The 21,240-nt window shown below is 56.3% G+C and overlaps 8 protein-coding genes across 8 annotated transcripts; 5 read left to right on the forward strand and 3 right to left on the reverse strand.

The window, feature by feature from the left end:
• Positions 1 to 706: 706 nt before the first annotated feature.
• Positions 707 to 2,514, forward strand: INS49_004287 (uncharacterized protein; the record flags this gene model as incomplete). Its single annotated transcript, XM_043165077.1, has 4 exons — positions 707 to 858; positions 1,278 to 1,360; positions 1,417 to 1,587; positions 1,649 to 2,514. 4 exons carry the CDS (start codon positions 707 to 709, stop codon positions 2,512 to 2,514), a joined length of 1,272 nt encoding a protein of 423 aa, XP_043018727.1.
• A 618-nt stretch (positions 2,515 to 3,132) lies between these two features.
• INS49_004288 (uncharacterized protein) lies at positions 3,133 to 4,494 on the reverse strand (the record flags this gene model as incomplete). Its single annotated transcript, XM_043165078.1, has 3 exons — positions 3,133 to 3,279; positions 3,474 to 4,154; positions 4,483 to 4,494. The coding sequence occupies 3 exons, from the start codon at positions 4,492 to 4,494 to the stop codon at positions 3,133 to 3,135; spliced, it is 840 nt and encodes a 279-aa protein (XP_043018728.1).
• Positions 4,495 to 6,019: 1,525 nt separating this feature from the next.
• INS49_004289 (uncharacterized protein) lies at positions 6,020 to 7,366 on the reverse strand (the record flags this gene model as incomplete). The annotated part of the gene is made up of 1 exon (XM_043165079.1): positions 6,020 to 7,366. The coding sequence occupies one exon, from the start codon at positions 7,364 to 7,366 to the stop codon at positions 6,020 to 6,022; it is 1,347 nt and encodes a 448-aa protein (XP_043018729.1).
• Positions 7,367 to 8,716: 1,350 nt separating this feature from the next.
• On the reverse strand, positions 8,717 to 10,003 carry INS49_004290 (uncharacterized protein; the record flags this gene model as incomplete). Its single annotated transcript, XM_043165080.1, has 1 exon — positions 8,717 to 10,003. One exon carries the CDS (start codon positions 10,001 to 10,003, stop codon positions 8,717 to 8,719), a length of 1,287 nt encoding a protein of 428 aa, XP_043018730.1.
• Positions 10,004 to 11,870: 1,867 nt separating this feature from the next.
• On the forward strand, positions 11,871 to 13,985 carry INS49_004291 (uncharacterized protein; the record flags this gene model as incomplete). Its single annotated transcript, XM_043165081.1, has 1 exon — positions 11,871 to 13,985. One exon carries the CDS (start codon positions 11,871 to 11,873, stop codon positions 13,983 to 13,985), a length of 2,115 nt encoding a protein of 704 aa, XP_043018731.1.
• A 608-nt stretch (positions 13,986 to 14,593) lies between these two features.
• On the forward strand, positions 14,594 to 16,108 carry INS49_004292 (uncharacterized protein; the record flags this gene model as incomplete). The annotated part of the gene is made up of 1 exon (XM_043165082.1): positions 14,594 to 16,108. One exon carries the CDS (start codon positions 14,594 to 14,596, stop codon positions 16,106 to 16,108), a length of 1,515 nt encoding a protein of 504 aa, XP_043018732.1.
• A 716-nt stretch (positions 16,109 to 16,824) lies between these two features.
• On the forward strand, positions 16,825 to 19,262 carry INS49_004293 (uncharacterized protein; the record flags this gene model as incomplete). Its single annotated transcript, XM_043165083.1, has 2 exons — positions 16,825 to 17,498; positions 17,579 to 19,262. 2 exons carry the CDS (start codon positions 16,825 to 16,827, stop codon positions 19,260 to 19,262), a joined length of 2,358 nt encoding a protein of 785 aa, XP_043018733.1.
• Positions 19,263 to 19,867: 605 nt separating this feature from the next.
• INS49_004294 (uncharacterized protein) lies at positions 19,868 to 21,230 on the forward strand (the record flags this gene model as incomplete). The annotated part of the gene is made up of 3 exons (XM_043165084.1): positions 19,868 to 20,158; positions 20,227 to 20,925; positions 20,982 to 21,230. The coding sequence occupies 3 exons, from the start codon at positions 19,868 to 19,870 to the stop codon at positions 21,228 to 21,230; spliced, it is 1,239 nt and encodes a 412-aa protein (XP_043018734.1).
• Between the last annotated feature and the right edge of the window lie 10 nt (positions 21,231 to 21,240).

Genomic DNA, 21,240 nt, shown 5'->3' on the forward strand with positions numbered 1-21,240 from the left:
GTTGGTTCACTGCAGCTGTTCTTGACTAGTCCACTTGTCAAATGCATCAGTAACACATTCCACATTGTATCTAGTAATTATTAGAAGAGAAGAACAATGTGAGCACCCTCAACCTCTGCGCATTTCGCCCTGTCCGGCTCAGTTCGCCAAGTTTGCAACCCCATAAATAGAGATATAATACTGATTTCTTTACAGGACACTGTTTGTATGCAGTCGATGCCTGACTATGTCATAACATACCAGATGCCTCCCATGGCCTATACAGCGCTTGCCCACGATTACTGGACAAGCAGACTCAGCAGGAAACTCCGGTCCCAACTGTCTCCCCCCCCCCCTTCCTTCCGCTCTTCCCCTGTCGATAACCACTCCACATGACGATGCTATTATTCATTTGAGACCCGTAGAAATTGAAATGGCGCGAGCCGATCGGCTCGCGTGTCCCTGCTGATGAACCACGCTCCAGAGACGATATTCCCCATGCTCCAATTACCCCGGACCCACAACTGTCACGACTCTCTCCGCATCTGCGGCTGCGGGCGGCTGCGGGGGAGGGGACTGGGCTGCGAAGGGCAACGTCCTGTGGGGAACCGTACGTGCTTGGTATATTTAGGTCCAGTCCGTACTTTCACGCGGAACCCATTGTTTCGAATTGACGTGGTTCTGATCCTCTGTCTTCCTGAGCCTGTTCTGGTCTTTTCTTCCGAGGATGCCTCAATCCAGGGGAAACGATGCTTCGTCAAAGGGCCCCCATGTCGAGATGCTCGACGACCCAATCAAGCCGAGTCCAGCCGCCCACGCTGATATCGAGGACCGACCACTGAAGGAGCGCCGATTGGTACGCAAGATCGATATTCGAATGTCAGTCATGCATCTACTAGATGAAAGTGCAAGTTTAATTACTAACATTGAGCCAGGATGCCCTTGATGATGATACTCTATAAGTCTCACCAAATTAACAGTACCTGTGAAGTGTCTCAGATACTGACAGCTTCAAATACATGTCCTCAACTACTTGGATCGCAATAATGTGCGTGGCACTTCCTTGGATCTTCATGATGGGTCAACCACTCACAGTTATCATATTTGATCCAGATCGCAACAGCAAGGTTGGGCAATTTTGAACAGGACCTTGGCTTAGTCGGCACGCAATACAACACGGTAATCAGTGTCTTCTTCGTTGGTTATATCCTGACTCAAGTCCCGACGAACATGATCTTGAACAAGATGCGACCAAGCGTTTTTCTCCCAGTTGTCATGTGCTGTTGGGCTGTAGTCAGCGCCTCAACCGGCGCTGTTCACAATTTCACTGGCGCGGTCATCCTTCGGTTTCTTCTGGGATTCGTCGAAGCCCCCTTCTTCCGTAAGTCATATTCATTGTGAGATATCCTGCATGTTCAGGTACTAACATATAACCAGCTGGAGCACTTTACCTGTTCAGTTCATGGTATACCAAGAAAGAACTGGCTGTGCGTATCTCAGTGCTATATGCCGCGGGCCAAATGGCTGGTGCATTTGGAGGATTACTTGGCAGCGCTATCATGGGTGGCATGAACGGCAAGCTCGGCTTACCGGATTGGAGATGGCTCTGTAAGTTCGATTTAAATGACCACGCTTTTCCAACAGATTAATGGTACCAATTTTATTACAGTTATCATTGAAGGTGCCATACCTATCCCGGTTGCCTTTGTCACATACTTCGTTCTTCCCGATTATCCCGCGACCACCAAGTGGCTCTCTGATGGAGAAAGGAAGCTTGCTATTCTGAGAATCACCGAAGAGGCAGTCGAGGAAGACAACCGCAGCGAAGCATCAGCATGGCAGGGCCTCAAGATGACCTTCACGGATCCAGCACTGTACATGTTCTGGCTCATGCAACTTGGTCTCAACACGGCGGCATCCTTCACAAACTTCTTCCCCACCATTGTCGCAACGCTTGGGTACAACCAGCGCGAAACCCTCCTCCTATCATCCCCACCGTACGTCTTTGCTGCCATCCTCGGCGTCATCAACTCGTGGCATAGCGACAAACACAGAGAACGATGGCTACACATTGTTTGGCCGCAGGTCTTTTGTAGTGTCGGTTTCATCATCTCCGCTACGACTCTCAACGTCGCTGCCCGTTACACGGCAACCTTCATGATGATGAGCGTCTATGGATCATTCGGCTGCATTCTCTCCTGGGTCTCGACAACTCTCCCCCGACCGGCAACCAAACGAGCCGTGTCATACGCCGTGATAAACGCTGGCTCCAATTTCGCTTCCATCTACGCCAGCTACTTTTACCCGAAATCCCATGGCCCGCAGTATTGGCAGGCCAACATCATCAACGTGGCCTTCTCAGCCATGTGCATCCTCCTCGCCACAACTCTTCACTTCTATCTGAGGTGGCGCAATACCCAGCTTCGCAAGGGGGGAGATGCGGACCTGCTGGCGGAAAGCACGCGCGAGGGATCACGGACAAGGGCCTTGGGCGAGCGATGGCAATGCCACCCTGCCTACCAGTACACTCTTTAGAGGGCTTTACTTTGCTCAAGTTGCAAAAGAAGAAGACGTATATTCGCAGAGACAAAAACGGAGGGTACACAGACACCTCCCCGGCGCTAAAGCTGCTGCCAATCAGAGCACCCCGCGCCCAATCCGCAATGCTCACGCCCAGTTTGCACTGACACGTCGGCGAGTGCCTCTCGCTCGCTAAGGGAACCCGTGGTACCAAGCCTGAAGTATGTCCCGGATGTTGGTGAGGAGGAGCTTTTTGCTGGTGCAAAGCTGTAAGCATCCAGTATACACTGAACCAGCAATCCTGTGGAATTGTTACAACCAGGAGTTGGGGATAATTGCAGATCGCTAGTTATCCAAGCTGCACCTATAGAGCGGGATCCGAGCCCATAGCGACAGGTATCAATCAATCATCTTACATGCATTTGGCTCCTGAAGAGCTCCATTTCAAGCCCAATCCATTCGCGTTGACTCTGTTATCCAGTGTGTAACCCGGTCTGTAATCCAGACTAAGCTCCGTGACAACTTGCCATGTTTATTTGCGTGCATCCCCGCGGATCCAGGCTACAAACCGACAAGCGAACAGCAAGTTTACATGCCACAAAATTTCAGCCCCGTTCTGACTGTTCTTAACCATTATGACCCTGATGAACTGCTGATTTCCATTCTGTACTCAGGCAATCCCTCTTCAGGCAGGTGATGCCTGCACCGGATATCGAGGGCCTCGTACTTCGGTGGTGCGCCTGGTGTGGCAACGTCCACAGGGACCAGCACGCTGGTGAACTATAGACCCTTTTGAGTTTCAACACCTTATTGACACCGAATAATTATGAGTATCTCACCACGCTGCTCGCCCTTCCATCGCACGAGAACTCACAAAGTATTTGCAGCAAATACGGTTGAGCCACCTCGTGCGTCGGCTTAGTCATGAATAGCGACCGAGGTACACTGCAGCCTTTCCAACAGGCGGGATCTACCTCAAATATCTCATTCTTGGACGACCTTGTCTGCAAGGCGATATCAAGCTGAACTTCTCGGATGAATGTGCCCGCCGGACGCACCACTCGGCGCCCGCAGTTGCTGATGACAGTCGGATCGACCATGAAAAGGCGGACGCTCTTCAAAACGGCCTTCAGTTGCCCTTGCGCCGCGAGTGGTACCCTCACCCAGAGCTTCAGAGGCAGGGAGCCCCCAGCGTACGGCAGACCGCCGTCACTGCCGATCCCAGCTCTTAACACGAGTGCCGGTGTGTAAGGGGGTGGGACCTTGTTGTCTTCTCTCGACCGTTCGCTTCGCAACCCGGGGGCGTCGAAATGTAAGCCCTGGAAAGATTGTCGTGGCAGTCCCTTAGAGGGTGGCAGGCGCGGGATGCCAGGCGGGTCGAGGTTTGCCGACACAAGGTAAATGGACTTCCGACCTGGACGCCGGAACAGCCCACATCCTTTGACAGTCACGCAGATGCCGTAGTAGATTCTGGTGCAGTCCCAATGCCGGCATGCGCGGAAGTAGGGATTATGTGACAATTCTGCTTGTGCGTATAGCGAGAGCAGGGAGAAGTCGACGCCAAAGCCGTACCCGTGCCTCCCTTTCCCTAACGTGTATCGCGCTGACTTCTCAAGTGGCGGTGGAGGGAATAGGACTTGAGTCGGCTCAAAAAGCTGATGAGATTGTCAGTGTGGAAAAATAAACCACTTGATCACTGAATCTGTTTCAATCGTGGATCAGGGGAGGAGACCAACCGTATAGAAACAAAGAATTGCTGAAGGTTCAAGTCCAGCATCAGCAGTCTCGGTGGATTTTAGTCGTGCTATGTGAGGGGGAGTCAGGCTCGTCTAAATCCTTCTTGTGTGCTTCTATTCGCTTGCCTTTAATGGAGAACCTTATGTCAGAGATGGACAGACTTTTATTGATGTCCAAGTAAACGTGGCCTGTCACCATATCCGATGAGGTGAACACCCGGTTTCGAGGCTCTGATGCGGGTCTTACAGTCAATCTCATGATGAGATAAAAACTTTCAAGACTGATATGACCATACACAAAGTTGGTCAAGCAGCGGTCCTGCTCAGAGGCTTTCCTTTTCCTGATTTGTTTTAAATCCCAATGTCTGTCATGGATTCATGCCACTGGCTACAGTGTTGGTATCACATTGCCACACTCCTACTGATCTTCTGGCTGATGTCGACGTCGCTCCTACCGGAGTCCTGCCGCAGGAGACGGCAGATCCGCGGCTGGCTGATTTGCCGGCACACGCAACTAGGGAGCAGACAAATAGCCTCGAGACTATAGTTACGATGTGATCTCCGGAGTTGGGGTTTTATTGCTGTATCTTTGCGTAGAAGTGATCCTGGACCTGCTCAAATGGTGTCCCGCTTATGGTACCTAGGTAATCGCGGTTCTTTGAATGCCAGCGCGGAAAACTCGTAACCCCTCGTGACCCAGAGGAGCGTGGCCCCTGACTTTCGTAACATTCACGGCTGTCCCGACTCAAACTTCATCAAGACCATGTAAAATGACGTAAGAAGGCATGAGACGTACTGGCAACCTAGAGGGTTGAGTATGGTCGGCTGGAAGCCAGTCTATCCGATCTACCCGGGCTCGAGATGCCACGTCGAGGATGCGATATATGCTGCCAAGCAAGTCCATTGAAAAGTTGCTAGCTCCTTCTAGGCTGCATTGCCGTGGCCCTAGTCTGATCACCAAGCTGCATATCTCACTCTTCAAAGAATTCCCTCCTACCTACTATATTAACTGAACATGCCAACCTCTAAAGATAAGGCGTTCTACGCTATGCTCGATTATATCGCGCCAAGTGTCGGCGACGAGAATGATTTCCAGCAAAATAAACGCGTTGAGGAGCAATTCGCCCAGCCTAGTCCTGGACAAGATGAGGCGCAAACCGCGGCGATCCATAGGGAGGCAGAGACTGGAAAACATCACACGTCACTAGCCACTGGCACAACCGACAATTTTTACATGTCCTGATCACCTACAACAGAACATTCACAAAATAGTCTCCATAGTCTAGGGTCACTGGAATGGGTCGACCTAGATCAGGGATAAGCCGAAGGCGACTGGAATACAGTTGGTGGAAGGTCTTAGAAGCGTAAAACTGGGTTTGAAAAGTCGAACTGTCTGGTTTCAACTTTTTCGTCTTCTCGAAAGTCAAGCCAGGCGGCGAGATATGTAGAGGATAGCAACCAGTGCTACAATCCTTAACACTCCCATCCTTGGAGACTCCCTGCTCCACATGACCAAGATATATCTCTACCAGAACTCTGTCTGCATACACGGCACAATTTCGTCAATGTGTTTGGCCAAATTGCAAAATAGTTCTCATAGTTTTGGGACTGCAGAACGTATCCCCACCCGGGCCGCAGGAAAAGCCCGGCTCCGCACCCGCCATTCCCAGTTCATGGACACATTTCGACCACGACACCAGGAGTCAAGCGCAGAGAGCACCTTTCAATTTGAATCCATATATTTACCAAGAATTTCTTATACACAAAATCCCGCGCCACCCCTCTCACAAAGCCGACCCGCTCTTGTTCGCGCCGGGATACGTCTGCAACGCATGGTCCCAGAAGCTCGTCCCGCCGAGCGTCAGGTCCTCAAACACGGGGCACGACAGGTCCACCAGCGGCGCGGCAATCCTGCCCAGCAGCTCGACCGGCTCCGAGAGGGTCTTGAGCGCCGACGACAGGGCGTTGGGCCCGGCGAACTTGACGACCTCGAGCGCGAAGCAGACGAGGTTGTTCCCCTCGAGCAGGCTCGCGGCGTTGAAGACCCCGCCCGTCAGGTTGCCCAGGTCGATCCCCGTGAAGGAGTTGACCGTGCCCGTGTTGCCGCCCACGCTGAGCAGCTCGGGCTTCTTGAGGAGCAGGGCCGCCTCGGCGGCGTTGAAGTCGAGGATGGTGTAGGGCGTCTGGCGCGGGAACCAGTTCTCGGGGATGCGCTCGTGGCCCCGGGTGTAGGACAGGGAGCCGTTGCTGGGGTCCTCGGTGATGCTGTAGAAGGACCTGAGCACGGCCTTGGAGGTCGTCTCGTCCGGGTTGTTGTCCGTGTGGTTGGCCAGCATGTCGTTGACGAGGACGTAGCCGACGGGGCGCATCATGACGTTCGTGACGGGGCCGTTCCAGAAGTAGGGGTTGTTGGCGATCGAGTGGTTGAAGCGGCGGATGGCGTGCTCGGCCACCTCCTCGCGGGTGAGCGCGTCCCCCTCGATGGACTCGTACAGCTCGGTGAAGAAGTCGAGGTTCAGCGTCCCGGCGTCGCCCGTCTGGTACAGGTCGTCTCGCGTGGACGAGGCGTCAGACTCGATGATGTTGTGGCTGTGCTCGAGGCCCTCGGGCGTGCCGAGCAGACCGCCCAGGTTGTCCAGCAGGTTCTCGACCTCCGGGGTGGCCCCGCCGATGGAGTAGCTGGGGTTGGCGGACAGCGGGTTGCCGACGAAGAGCACGCCGATCAGGCCGAGCACGGTGGCGAGGTCGACGCCGAAGTTGAACACCTCGGTGGCCGCCTTGATCTGCTCGACGACCGAGATGGCGCCGTCGTGGCTGACGTAGTTGTGGTTGGCCAGCGCGTTGAGACCGGGGCAGGGCCCGCGCTGGTCGCCCTCCGAGGGCGGCACAAACGCGTGGTCGCCAGAGACGTCGATGGGGCTCGGGCTGGAGCTGCGCTTCTTTGTAAGCACCGCCTGCTCGTCGCGGAGACGGAGCAATTCGGCGTGGAGGTCCGAGATCGAGCCTAGGCCATCGGTCCCGGTCCCGGTACCGGTACTCCGGGCCAATTTGGCGATGTTCTCGGGCGTGGGAAACGCCTCAGTGGCTGTCGCGGCCAGGGCGGCGGTCAGCAAGGTGGCAATTCGGGCCATTGGAACGAATGTGGGAGTGGGGTTGAAGATGAAGGACTAGGGAGTGACTATGGTAAAAGAGTGACTAAAACATTCGGAATGAATGACTGGAGCCGGAAAGGAGCGAAAGGCCAAGAGCTCTAGAGACAGAAAGAGAAGAATATTCTTAGAATATGAGATTCACCTGCGAGCAAGTCAACCTTGTGAGCACTCGCGCATTTAGCATCATCGTCAGCCTCGGGCCCCCCTTCCGGGCTCCGGTCGACTACGCTGCGAGGGATTGCAAATCACGCTGACACCCGAAGGGTCATGATAATACGTATTCCCCCTACAGATCCCAATTTGTCGATCCTCAACTTTCATTGCAGAGTGCTACACAGGTGCGCTGCCTCCAGCCTCCGGTGTTGGAAAAAGCGAACGCTTAGTCCACCCCGGGATTAAGCACCTATATTTCCGTCGTCCAGTACTATAAAAGTCCGTGAGTCCACGTTCTTGACTGCCGGCGTGCCGTGCTGGCAGCAGGGGCAGGGGCCATGGGTTGCTAGTGCCAACTGAAAAGGGCGGCTGAAAAGGGGATCCACCTTAACCCACAGCGGAGCAAAAAGAGCTTAGAGATCCGCCAGGGATCCGCCAAAGATCCGCGAAAGATCCGCGAAAGATCCGCCAAGTATTGAGATCTGCCAATCCTGCAGGCCCCACAACAACGGGCACTGCGACTGCTTTACTTAGAATGTACAACATTCCAACGGCTTCGATATGACGTATGCTGGGCTGCTTTGAGTGCTACTGCAGGGGCCGTTGAATGCAAGCTGAGTGAATAGGGATACGCGACGGCTGAGCAGCGCGGGAGCAGCGCAGAAGCAGCATGGTCGTAGGGGGTAATACAACGAGACGAAACCTCCCTCTCCCTTCTTGCTTTCTAGGAGTTCCTCCTCTCCTCCTAGTGTAGACACCACATGGTCTTCACGGCTTCCACGAAAGTCCCGCTAAGCGAATGCGAGACGGTGCCTCCCAGGGCGCGCACCCCTTACGGAGTATGCCGAACTGTCTCTCTCCAATGTGGTGATTATCCCTGATATTCACCCAACAAGGCAAGCAGCACGTGGTGTGAGCGGGCGTCTTGTTGCGTGCGTTCTTGTTGCGTGGGTCAAGTAGACAAAACTGGCCTGGATGAGTGTGTGTGGTGGACGGATATATAGCCCGTAAGATTCATAAAATAGCAAAGTACAGATAAAGAAGACTCTGGTATCGGTCAGGAAGAAGCTTTATAAATATATGTACAAATAATGATTTAAGACGCTGCCGCTGCTGTAAAAAGAGATACATTTTACCCTACTTTATCAACGCTCACACCCTACTTATTCAACGCCCTCAAACCGTCTCCTTGAACCCCGGCCCATCCTTTTCAGGCGTCCGGTGCAGGTTGGTCGTCGAGTTGAAGCCATCCGGCCCAGCGGCGCACCGCAGCTCGACAAACTCCGCCTCGTCGTCGCGGGAGGGCCTCTGGGAGAACTTGTTCTGTATCTTTGTCGTGACGCGGATGCCGGGCTCGGGCCCGCCCTTTGTGGACGCGCCCTTGGTGGAGTTGAAGATCTTGGGGCCGAAGCGGGTGAGGAGGGTGCGGCACTGCGGGAAGCAGGCGCACATGATGCCGACGTAGACCTCGACGTTGGACCAGATGCTGGTGGCGGTGTAGTCGTGCGTGAAGTTGGCGGAGGCCGAGAACTTGAGCAGGTAGACGATGCGCAGCACCTGCACGACGACGACGAAGACCCCCGTGGCGAACATGGTCATGACGCCAAGCTTCTTGCGCAGCGACATGTTGAGCGCCCAGAGCTCCGTCATGGGCAGGAAGATGGTGGCCACGTCCAGGATGATGGACACGATGGCGCCCCACAGCGCCTGCGTCTGCACGGAGCGGCACTCGGCCTCGTAGGTGCCGTCCCAGTGCAGCCACGCCCCCGGGATGGGCCAGCACTGGAAGATTGTGATGACGATGAAGGCGACGGCGCTGGCGGCGGATATGCCGATGACGGTGAAGACGCGGACGCGGAACTCCTTTTTGGGAAAGATGCGCAGGTAGAAGTAGCAGATGGAGATCTTGGTCATGAAGACGACGGCGAGGTAGAGGATCTCCGAGTAGTAGTACATCTCGAGCACAAAGGTGATGTCGTCAAAGTCGACCATCCACAGGTCGCGCCCCAGGCCGTGGGCCGCGAAGAGGTACGACACCACCGTCAGCGGGACGGAGAAGATTGTCGTCACGAGGCACATCCAGTCGTCGGTCTGCCACGAGGCGGCCAGCCCGGTGAGCGACCGCGCCCACACCCGGCACAGGCAGAAGAGCACGGCGAGCACGCCAAACAGCGGCGTGATCACCTTGAGGCCCATTGAGTTGTCGGTGACGGGCGCGTTGCACGTTTCTGCGTCGAACCTCTTGGTCAACAGGGCATCCCTGGTCGAGCAGCCCCCCAGCACGCATGCTCCCATCTGTGCCGTGAGGGGCGCGTTGGTGCAGATGCACGTGATGTTGGACGCCACATGGCATGCTGATTGTGGCAGGTATTCAATCAGGCACTTCTTCGCGCACATGGGCATTTCTGTCGACGCCGCCCTCGCCACGATATGGTCTTGGAACAGAGAAACTGCCGACTCCATCTTGGAATGGAATGGGATGCAAAACTAGAGAGGAAGCCAAACCAAAGAGGCTATTCAAACGACAGGAGTAAACAGCGACTGGATAGTAGGCTTCAAACTGTGCACCTCCAGCTTCATAAACATACGATTATATTTTGCAGCTATACTGTACTTGTATGCATTCTACACTACTCCTCGCCTCGGTTGCTTCTCCTGGGGTCGGTTAGAGGGCAGAGTGCCTGACTCTCGGGAGTGACGATCTTCACAGCCCGGGGAGCACAACGGCATATCCGGCAGTCCTCTCAAGTCCATCCTTTGGCCATGGTGGCACAAGTGCCGTGGAAAACGGCCTTGCCTCACGGTGGTCGATTTCTTATCGTATTCCCGCGTGTCCTCTCAACTATGGGGTCTCGCAAGGACGGGCCCACAAGAAACCGGTATCAAGGAATTTATTATGGCGCTTCAATGATAATCTTCCGGTAATTCGCCGATGATCCCTGGTGGGGAAAGGCAAGGCGAGCTCGGGATCGCCTGGGGGCACGCTCTACGCGAGCACGCGTGCTGGCGAACTTGGGGCTCTGCAAGCGAGCAACTGCCAGTGGTGATCAGGGGCTCCCGAACTGCTGCGAACAAGAAGTCGCTTGCCCTTGCGGGTCCAGATTACGCGGCGAAAAAAAGCTTAGAGGATGACAGCCGCATCGGCTCCGCTCTTCAACGCATGGCAATCCCGGCGCTCTGGGGCAGTTAATGGTGACAGTCCGGACCCCCGGCCTCGACCCACTTCTCGGCTGCGCGCTGGCCGTCTTCACGCGATCTAGATTATCACCAACCTGGCCAACTTGACCTATCACAAACAACCCAAAACCTCCCCTGACTGAGGACCAGCATTCTCGGTTACTAGCCTCGCAGTCCCCTAGCAGCTAGCGCCAAAGTACAAGAGCTGGCGAAGAACCGATTCAACGGCTTTTCTCGAGCCACGGAGATTTTTTTTTTCTCATTCTAGCGGTTGCGCCGTTGCGGTCTAGCCACCAGGAAGCGCTGTTCTTGAAGTCAGGTCCCGCGACTTAATTTAGTCTAGTAGCATTGCTGTGATACATTGCGAATTGTTTCTTGAGTGTAGGCCGTGTAGTGTGGCATTTAGCAAGAGTTATAAGCATCTCGATTACTTCTGACAGCAGCAAAATTATTGAGCCAGCCGGAAGACTAGGCCGTAGACTTTGTAAGACTATGGAGGATGGGAAATATTGGGGCCTCTCGAAATAGGGGATCTGTGGGTCCTGTTGGCCCGTCCTTGAGCAAGAAAGGAATGCAGCTCGCGTTTCGGGTGTGTCCATCACTGGAGAATGGGAACAGACCGTGCCAAGCCAAGTTCGCCTACAGAGGACCTATCCGGGGACTACAGGTGTCGAAATGATTTGCCGTGGTGACGATGCCGACAAAGGCGGGGCGATGATGGACAATCCCCATACATGTGGGCAGCACGACGGGGGTCCTTTCCACGACCCCGTAGAACGTCGAAAAACAAGCCCTATGTAGTTGGGCGAGATGCGCTAGACAGGAGCTGCCAGATGGTGATCGTCGGGGACTTCAGGAGCCGGGAGAGTCGGGAATTTCTGAGATCGCGAGTAGGGGGGATCGGGGCAACCGCTTGCCTCATGGAAGCCGCCTTGTTCTTCTCGCCGCCAGGGCATTCGGATACTTAATCATGAACCGACCGCCCATGCAGGCATCTTGGTGAGAGTGCCCATCCCATCGCGAAGCCAGTCATTCCTTTCACCTGCAAGCTTCACGCCCCAGGCTATCAAGCCGTCCATTCTCTCAACCGCGATTGTGATTTATATCAGCATTAATTTCTCCCCCCTGTTCCTGTCGAAAAGAAGCCTTCATCATGCGTATGACGCAGGTTCTGGCCAGTGGCGGCCTCCTCGCCCACGCGGCCACTGCACTGACGGTGCCTCGACACAACCCCTTCGTTCACAACAAGAGGCAGTACAGCCATGAGTACCAGAGCAACACGACGATGGAGTACGACTTCGTCTGTATCGGCTCGGGACCCGGCGGTGGGCACATGTGCTCGAACCTGGCCATTGCCGGCTTCAAGGTGCTCCTGATCGAGGCGGGTGGTGACAACGGCGAGGACCTCATCCAGTCGGTCCCCGCCATGAACATCGCCTCGACCGAGGACTGGAGCATGGAGTGGGCCTACTACATCCACAAGTACGCCGACACCGAGGAGGACAAGCGCGACAGCAAGATGGTCTACAACACGACCGACGGCAAGATGTGGTCGTCGTACAACGCGACGGGCAACCTCGGCACGCCCGCCACTTCCGGCGAGATCCCCGAGGGCGCTGAGCCGCTGGGCATCTACTACCCACGGACAGGCGCGCTGGGCGGCTGCTCGCGGCACAACGCCCTGTTCAGCATGCAGCCCTACGACATGGACTGGGACGACATGGCGGAGCTGACGGGCGACGACACGTACAAGTCGGACAACATGCGCCAGTACCTGACGCGCATCACCGACGTCTCCTACGTGCCGCACTCTGCTGACGCCGGCAAGGGAGGCTGGTACCCGATGCAGGTCACCTCGCTGCTGACGGCGGCGACGGACCTCAAGATCGTGTCCGTGCTGGCCGCCGCGTGCACTGCCTTCGGCAAGTCGCTCATCAGCGAGGTCCTCGACACGGCCACGTACCTCGCCAGCGTGCTGCTCAGCGACCTCAACGCGCCCGGCCAGACCATGATCCCCGAGGTCTACCAGGTGCCGCTTGTGATGCGCGAGGACTCGCGCCGTGGTGGAGTGTACGACCTCATCGTCGACACTGCCATGAAGACCAACGACGACGGCAGCCGCAAGTACCACCTCGACATCATGCTGGACACTCTCGCCACCAAGGTCACCTTCGACACCACCGGGGACAAGCCCCGTGCCACTGGTGTTGAGTACATGTCTGGCGCATCCCTCTACCGTGCTGACCCCCGCAGCGGCTCTGCTCAGCCCGAGGGCACTGGTCACGTCAAGGCGGCCAAGGAGGTCATCGTTGCCGGCGGTGCCTACAACACGCCCCAGATCCTCAAGCTGTCTGGTGTTGGCCCCAAGGCCGAGCTGGAGCAGTTCGGCATCGACGTCGTGCTCGACCTGCCCGGTGTCGGCACCAACCTCCAGGATCGGTACGAGCAGACCATGGTCTCCAAGACCGAGACCTCCTTCGCCCTGACCGAGAAGTGCACATGGCACCCCGACCCGGAGCTGGACCCCTGCATGAAGACCTACGTCGAGGGAGACAACCCAACCGCCCGCGGCGCCTACGCCTCCAACGGCATCGCCATCTCCGTCATCCGCAACACGACCACCTCGGCCCGCGGCGAGCCCGACCTGATGATCCTGGGCGGCCCGGCCAACTTCACCGGCTACTACTCTGGCTGGTCGCAGGGCTGCACGGCCGACTCGAACCACTGGGCCTGGATCATCCTCAAGTCGCACCAGCGCAACAACTACGGCACCGTCGAGCTGCGGTCCGCCGACCCGCGCGACACCCCCGTCATCAACTTCCGCAAGTTCAACAACGACTCCGAGGCCGCCCTCGACCTGCAGGCCATCCGCGAGGGGTACGACTACGCCCGCCGCATCATGGAGGACGTCATCCCCATCGGCGGCATCCTGTCCGGCACCAGTGGCTCTCTGGCCAGCGGCGTCGACGAGATCTTCCACGGCGCCTTCGACGAGGTCTGGCCGGGCGCGGACGTCACCGACGACGACCTCGACCAGTTCGTCAAGGACGAGTCCTGGGGCCACCACGCGTCGTGCTCGGCGCCCATCGGTGCCGACGACGACCCGATGGCCGTGCTAGACGGGGACCTGCGCGTGCGCGGTGTCGATGGCCTGCGCGTCTCGGACCTGAGTGCTTGCAACAGGCTGCCGGGCTTCTTCCCCATCCTCTGGATCCACCAGCTCGTGGAGAAGGTGGCTGACACCATCATCGACGAGTACTCGTCGTGAGGGGGTGATCAACGGCTTCCCGGAGTGTTAGATAGACCTGAGCCCCTGGGATCCTGTTCTTCTCGCAGTTGTTAAGTACGTGGTAGATAACATGATAGCTGCTGTTCTGTATTGTAAATAGTTGATAGCCGCTCACGCGGTAAATAATAGAATAGTTGCTGTTCCGTATTGTAAATAGTTATAATTAGAAAGAAGCAAGCGTTGTGCCATTGTCAAATCCCGCAACGTCTCCCATCCAACACCAAACTACCAATTCAGCATCTTTGACCAGAATTACCTGTTGTCTTTCCTTCTAGACCATGTAGACCTGATAGCGAGGACACACCAAGTCATCGTCCGCTCTTTGCCCATCGTCTATTCCCAGTCCAGGATAAATGAACCAAAAAGGGGAACTTATAAGGCTCCACCGTTAGCCCGAGCCCGCCCCTGTAGATCCACGGCGGAGCCGCGTCTAAGTTCGCTCGGCCCAAGCGAGGGCATGTCCTTCGTAAACACTCCACCTCCCGTATAGATATAGGTGCAAAGGAACCTCTTTTCCGTCGTGCTTTCCCACACTTTTACCCTACCTCTTCCAACCCCAACCCCCCCTCCCCCAAGAATTATCCAAGATGGAAACACAACCCTTCCGCGTCATCATCATAGGCGGCGGCCCCGTCGGCCTAACCGCCGCCCACGCCTTCCTCGCCGCCGGCATCGACTTTGTCGTCCTCGAGGCCCGGGACACGTTCGCCCCCGAGGAGGGCGCCAGCCTGCTCGCCTACGCGTCCACCCAGCGCGTGTGGCACCAGCTGGGCCTGCTCGGCGCCATGGGGGCCAGGGCCTGCCCCGTCGACACGCGCAGCTCGGCGGATCACAATGGGAACGTTTACCGCCGGGGCACCCCCGGCGCGACGCACAAGAGGCTGTTTGGCGCGGCGCCGTGGAATTTCCACCGGAGGGAGCTGGTGGAGGTGTTGTATGAGAGGTTGCCGGCAGAAGTGAGGAAGGAGAAATTATGTACGGGACGTAAGGTTTGCGGGATCGAGGTTGATGAGGAGGGCGTGATGGTGAGGTGTGAGGATGGGAGGATCGAGCGGGGGAGTATGGTGCTTGGGGTGGATGGGGTGTACAGCAAGACAAGGGGCTTGATGCGTGAGTTGATGTTGGCGTCAAAAGAAAAAGAAGGCAGCGAGGACGACGAGGGATCCCTCCCGCCGGAGCGACCGTACAAAGCCGAGTACCGCTGCCTGTGGGGGACATGCCCGGCGCCCAAGGCCTGCGAGCCGAGCTCGAACGCCGAGAGCCACGGCCCGGAGCGCAGCATCATGTTCATGACGGGCCGCGACGGCCGCAGCTGGTTCTTCCTGTACGAGCAGCTGGACGAGGCGCGCGACGAGGGCCAGAGGTACACGGACGAGGACCAGGCGGAGATGGCGGCGCGGTTCTCCCAGATCCACCTGCTGCCGGGCCTGCCCCTTGGCGACATGTGGCCGACGCGCACCGCCTGTGGCATGGCGGACCAGCTGGAGGGCGTGCTGCCGCAGGGACACTGGCACCTCCCCGCCGCGCAGGGCGGCCGTGTCGTGCTCGCGGGCGACGCGGTCCACCGGATGACGCTCAACTTTGGCTGGGGGTTCAACTCCGGTGTCAACGACGTGTGCGCGCTGGCATCGCTGCTCCGCGCCGAGGTGGCGGGCTCGTCATCGCCATCACAATCACCCTCGGCCGCCCAGCTCGACGGCGTCTTTGCACGCTACGCGGAGGCGCGTTGCGTGGACGACGATGTGGCCGACGTGGTCCGCATCAGCGGAGCGGTGACGCGGCAGTGTGCGCATCCGCGCGAGCGGGGCGTATTTGCCGCCGCGGTTGCCTGGCTGCTCACGCGTGTGGTACCGTTGCTTGTTCCGGACTTTGAGGCAAAATTAGCGATGAAGTTGCTGGGCAAGGTCATGCGGAGGAGTCGCGTGCTGGAGTTTTTGAAGGAGGGTGAGGATGGCTCGTCTCGTACAGATGAGAAATTGTTTGCTGGGGAGCTGGGATGGGACTTCCCGATCCCCACTGCCGCTGCTGCCATGCAAGAGAAGGATAATGAGAAGGAGAAGGAGGAGGTTGCCTTGTTGTCGGAGAGGGAGGTAGGGCCGTGATACTAGACCTTCTGGCTTTTTCGATTCTTGCTGTAACAGAATGGTATAGGCTTTTTTAATCAAACGAATGTTTTATATTTTTGTCCTCTTCACTTCTTTACACCAAGGTTCCCTGGTCTTACAATTTACAACATTAATGAGAAGTACTTGAGTATTGACGGAAGACGTTGCACGTGGCAGGGGATGGAAGGTTCTGACAGTTGATAGGAAATTGATCGCTTTCTGATATGTTGATTTCTCAAGCCTCTTTAGAGGAACTTCTAGCAACTTTTTATTAGACTAATGCAATATGGTAAATCATATCTCTGAGGTGGTTGCGGGAAAGATTATTTTTGGATAAGTCCTATAAGCGTTCTCCAGGTAGTCTTTTAGCTGAACAGCTCCCAAGGCCCCGACAGGGACTTCCCACCTGGTTTCCAAATCGGAACAGATCGTCTAAGTTGCCCTCATTAGTTGGGGCTATCGGTTGATCGCATTGGGGGCTGAATCTTATCTAATGGCTGGTAATGGAACCGATTGTTGCACAATGACGCTGACATGCAGCTTGCCAGTTCAGCTCGTGTGCCGCTCGAGAAGGCAGTCATAAGCACAGCCTGAGACTTGTAGTCTCTTAATATCAGGCCACTCGCCTCCATGATTTCGTCGTTACTTCCCGGATACCTTCACACCCTTCCTCCAGTGCACTGTGTACCGTCTTCTTCAGAATGCTCGCAACAATGAATAGCACGTACCGCCATCTTTCTTCATATCCTCCTGATCAAAATTCCCGGAGCCAAGGACATCAAGGCTCCGATGTCTCGAGTCTGCAGACTCTAGACTATGGTGCTCCAGGCCCGGATAATATGTTGAGGAGAGCCTCCGCAGTGTCGTCAAGAACGCGCTCGATGCATGCATCCAACATCTCATTGCGGAGTCCAAGTGTATCCGCCGCATCTGGTACCTCGACTGACGGAACCGCTCTCGAGCCTGCGGATTCGCAACAGGCAGTAGCGACGCAACAGCAGCCAACGAAGCCAGATATAAAGGAATCCAAGTATAACGACGATAAGAAGTCCACCCAGAGTCCGCTGCAAAGGTGGCAGTGGAAGTTCGAAACCAGCCTACTTTTACTCGGCGTGTGCTCTCTGGTCGCTATTATTGTTCTCCTGGCAGTTGAAGATGGCACGACGCTGGTTAGCTGGAAATTCTACTTTTCTCTCAACACGGTGGTCTCTGTTTTGGGAACCATCTCCCGAGCGTCCCTTGCTTCGTCTGTCGGATCCTGCATAGCACAAGAAAAATGGAACTGGTTTCGCAAGCGACAGGATCCTCTTTATCTCTTCGACAGGTTCGACAGTGCAAGCCGCGGCCCACTAGGAAGCTTTAAGCTACTGTACTGGCTGAAATTCCGGTGAGTTGCAACAGAATGCATGTGAACCACTTTCAGATATCTGCTTAGATAGGGATGCTGACAATTGGTGGAATCGCTAGTAACTGGGCTTCACTCGGCGCATTATCCGTCATTGTGCTTCTCGGCTACGATCCATTCATTCAAGCCATAGTTACACAATACGGGCAGTTCGACAGGATCAGTGACCCTCAAGGAGCCTCGATAGCCACGTCTCTCAACCTCGACGTGGGCCTGATGACCCAAGGACCTGCAGTCGGAGCACTTGAGTCTAGTGATGGAAGTTGCATCTACTTGGGGGATGCTGGCTCACGTTCTCAGCCAGACCTGGGTATGGTCTCCAGTGTTTACGCTGGCTTTTCCAATTCTAGTTTTCTCACTCCTCAAACGCCTGGATACACTTGTCGGACTGGCAATTGCACTTGGGCTCCTTTTGCGTCCCTGGCGGTCTGCGCCTCATGCCACGATGTATCTCGACACCTCCGAGTTTCTTCAAAGTGGACCAAAGAGGACTTTCCCTCCGGGCACATGGAAGGCAACCAGACGACGTTTCCTTTGCCCATTGTCAACATATCCAACTTGGGAAGGGAAGGGTCAATATCTGCGGTCGGAAAGACTCGGAGTGCACGTCTCGGCCCGTTGGACGGGACGAAAGTAATGGCTGCGAGAGGAACGACAAACAGATCAGAGACAATCTCTTTCACAGATTCCGACACCTTTGTCATTGGATTTTCTATCATCAACGCTGATCCGGAATTCCTTGAGGACAACGTATCATGGGAATCATCAAGGCCTATTGCCACCGAGTGTGGCTTACAGTTCTGCACCAGATTTTACAAGCCCCTGGTAAATCAAGGCCAATTATCAGAGGGATTGGCCGGGTCTTCTATACACCGCAACATGGAATCTTTGGCGCCTGATGGGTTTAATGAGTCTTGCGTTCAGCAGTGGTACCAGATGACCGACTACGGTCTCTCTTACGAAGTTGATGGGGATCTCAACCTACCACGCAGTGACCTGCAGCTATTTGTCACGGATGCCGAGGCTAGACAGTACGGTCTATCAGATGAAAGCGCGAGAACGTTCAACATTTCAGACCGCACGCTTAAGAGCAGCCTGTCCTGGATGAAACAGACCTTTACACAAGAACAAATGACCTGGTACGCGGCGGCAGAAAACACCAACCTATGGGCATTTGTGGGGCAGTCATTCTGGAATCAATCTACGATCGCCGTGTCTCTGACAAATCACTCCAGCCTGGTGGAGACATTCGACCGTGTCGCTGACAGCATGACCACCTGGATGCGCAACCTGGGATATGCCGAGAGCCCTGTTGCTGGCACAACCTTGTTGTGGGTCCTCCACGTCCGCGTGCGATGGGCATTCATGGCTTTTCCAGCTGGCACGACCCTGGCCGGCTGTGTTTACTGTCTAGTGATAATGTTCGAGACGCGGAGGCTCGGGCTGAAACCTTGGAGAGACAGTTGCCTGGCGACCATGGCTCATGGCATCGGTGACGGTCTGAGAGAGAAGTTGCGATATGCAGATGATGGAAGGCGTGGAAGTATGAAGACAGAGGGCCGGAGGCTAAAGACTATGCTGTCTGATTATGGCGACGGGATGATGCTCAGAGACGAGAAGGAGCACAATGTGGACGAAGATGGGTCGGCGCTTCGAGAGAGCGCTCCGAGGATGTCAGACGAGCCACAAGGGAGAGCGAGCGTCGATCATGGTAGCCGCAGGTCTTCATCCACTGTCAGGCATTGATAAGAGACACACGGGATCCAATTGTGGGGGCACTGTTCCAGCACGGATTGGAGCAACCTAAGGATATTGTTTTACGTCTGTACGACTTTTCTGTCAACTTCCCTCCCTGGTTTGCCACCAACACAGTCCCTCCTCAATTTTCTAAATGACAAAGACGCTTGCATTTTGCTTTGGTATTGCTCTTCTCTAGATCCCAGAACCCTCGGCCTTGGGCAGCTTCACCACTGACCACAGCCGGCAGCCGATCAAAGACCTCTACACACCGTCAACCGTAATACCATCTACGCCGTGCATGGTGAGCGTGATATGAATTCAGTGGCGTCATCGTGATTATGATACTGCAGAGCACTATTGGCTGAGGGCTCCAGCCGGGTCTCTGGGCGGAAGTGACGGATAGAACGGAACCTACGGGAAAGGCGGCTAGGGCGCGAGATATGGCTCAGGGACATGGAGTGTTCATTTTGACGAATGGCATTTGAATATTTTATCCCCCAGCAAATTAGCCACGCTTGCCACGGGCATCGCGAAAGTGCCCAATATCAGGCACAGATATCTTCATCGCTTTGTGGGCGCGAAACGTGGCCCACATCGACATCCAAACCCCGATGGCAGACATCGGACAAGGCTTGAGCGAGGTCGAGGCACCCGAGCCTGTGCAGAACAAGAACGAGGCACATGTCACCTTCCACAGGTCCCTCGAGGATGAAGTCGCCAGCCAGCGAAAGCGAAGGTCGCGCTCGCCGTTCCAGTTCTCCTTCTACATCGACAGCACGCCCAGAGACTCACCATCCGTTGAAGGCGATGATACTGAAGGCACCCAGGAGTACTCAGCCCCGCCCAGCGTCGCCAACTTGGCTGAGGCGGCCCCCGGCGGGATCGTCGAGAACCCCAACGAGGTGCACCGCTTCTCACACCACAACCTCGAGGACTTAATCGGCCAGTGCCGCGGGGAGGCGAGGCACAGAGGGGGGCGCCGCACCCCCGGCGCAAGGCCGGCAAGGCCAGCCGGCTCCAGACCAACGTCTTCATCTGGGCACACATCGTCGTGTTCTCGATCCTGGGCACGCTGGCGCGCGTGGGCCTCAGCCTTCTGACGGCGTACCCGGCCGAGCCCGCCCGCTTCACCAGCCTCTGGCCCAACTTCGGCTCGTCGCTGGTCCTCGGCTTCCTGTCCGAGGGCGCCGAGCTCTTCCGCCACCCCAAGGCGGCGCGGAGCCTGTCGAGGGCGCCGCCTGTTATCGCCAAGGAGGACACGGGGGGCTGGTCTGCGTCTGACACGGAGGCCGGTGGGCGGGAGAAGGAAGGGGGTCGACCTGCTGCGGAGTCTCCCCCCCTGGCGGTGCCGCTGCACATCGGCCTCGCGACCGGTTTCTGCGGCTCCTTCACGACTTACTCTGCCTTCATGCGCGACAGCTTCGAGGCGCTCGCGGGCGTGCTGGGGACTACGTCAGGGCCTTCCCCAGGCCAGGACTTTACGAGCGTGGCCGCCGTGATCATCATCACCATAAGCATGAGCATCGGCGGCCTCAAGGCTGGGGCCCACGTCGCCATCTTCCTCAAGCGCTACGAGAAGAAGCTCCCGCGGCGCGTGCTGCGCGGCATGGACCGGGCCTCGGTAGTGCTAGGAGCAGCGCTCTGGGCGTGCGCGATAGCCATGGCCATCGTGCTCGCGGGCCGTCCCTCGGCGCGGGGGAACTTGCTGTCAATGGCCAAATGCAGGAGGCCGTCGGGCGCGAGAAAATGATGGCGTGGAAGCGAGATCTTGAGGATTACAGCCGCAACCTTGACGCGCAGGTTGAGTACTATTACATGAATTATGCTGACGGGACACAAGACGTGCTGGGTTCTTATGGCGAAGAAAGGGTTCAGATGGCTCTGGAAGTAGCCGCAAGGTATGACCCGACAGGAGTCTTTCAGAAGCGTGTGGTGGGAGGTTTCAAATTGCCAAATGCTGCCAAGCAGGTTTAAAGAGAACCAA

The sequence above is a fragment of the Diaporthe citri genome (assembly GCF_014595645.1).
Source record: "Diaporthe citri strain NFHF-8-4 chromosome Unknown scaffold_11, whole genome shotgun sequence".
Lineage (NCBI taxonomy): Eukaryota > Fungi > Ascomycota > Sordariomycetes > Diaporthales > Diaporthaceae > Diaporthe > Diaporthe citri.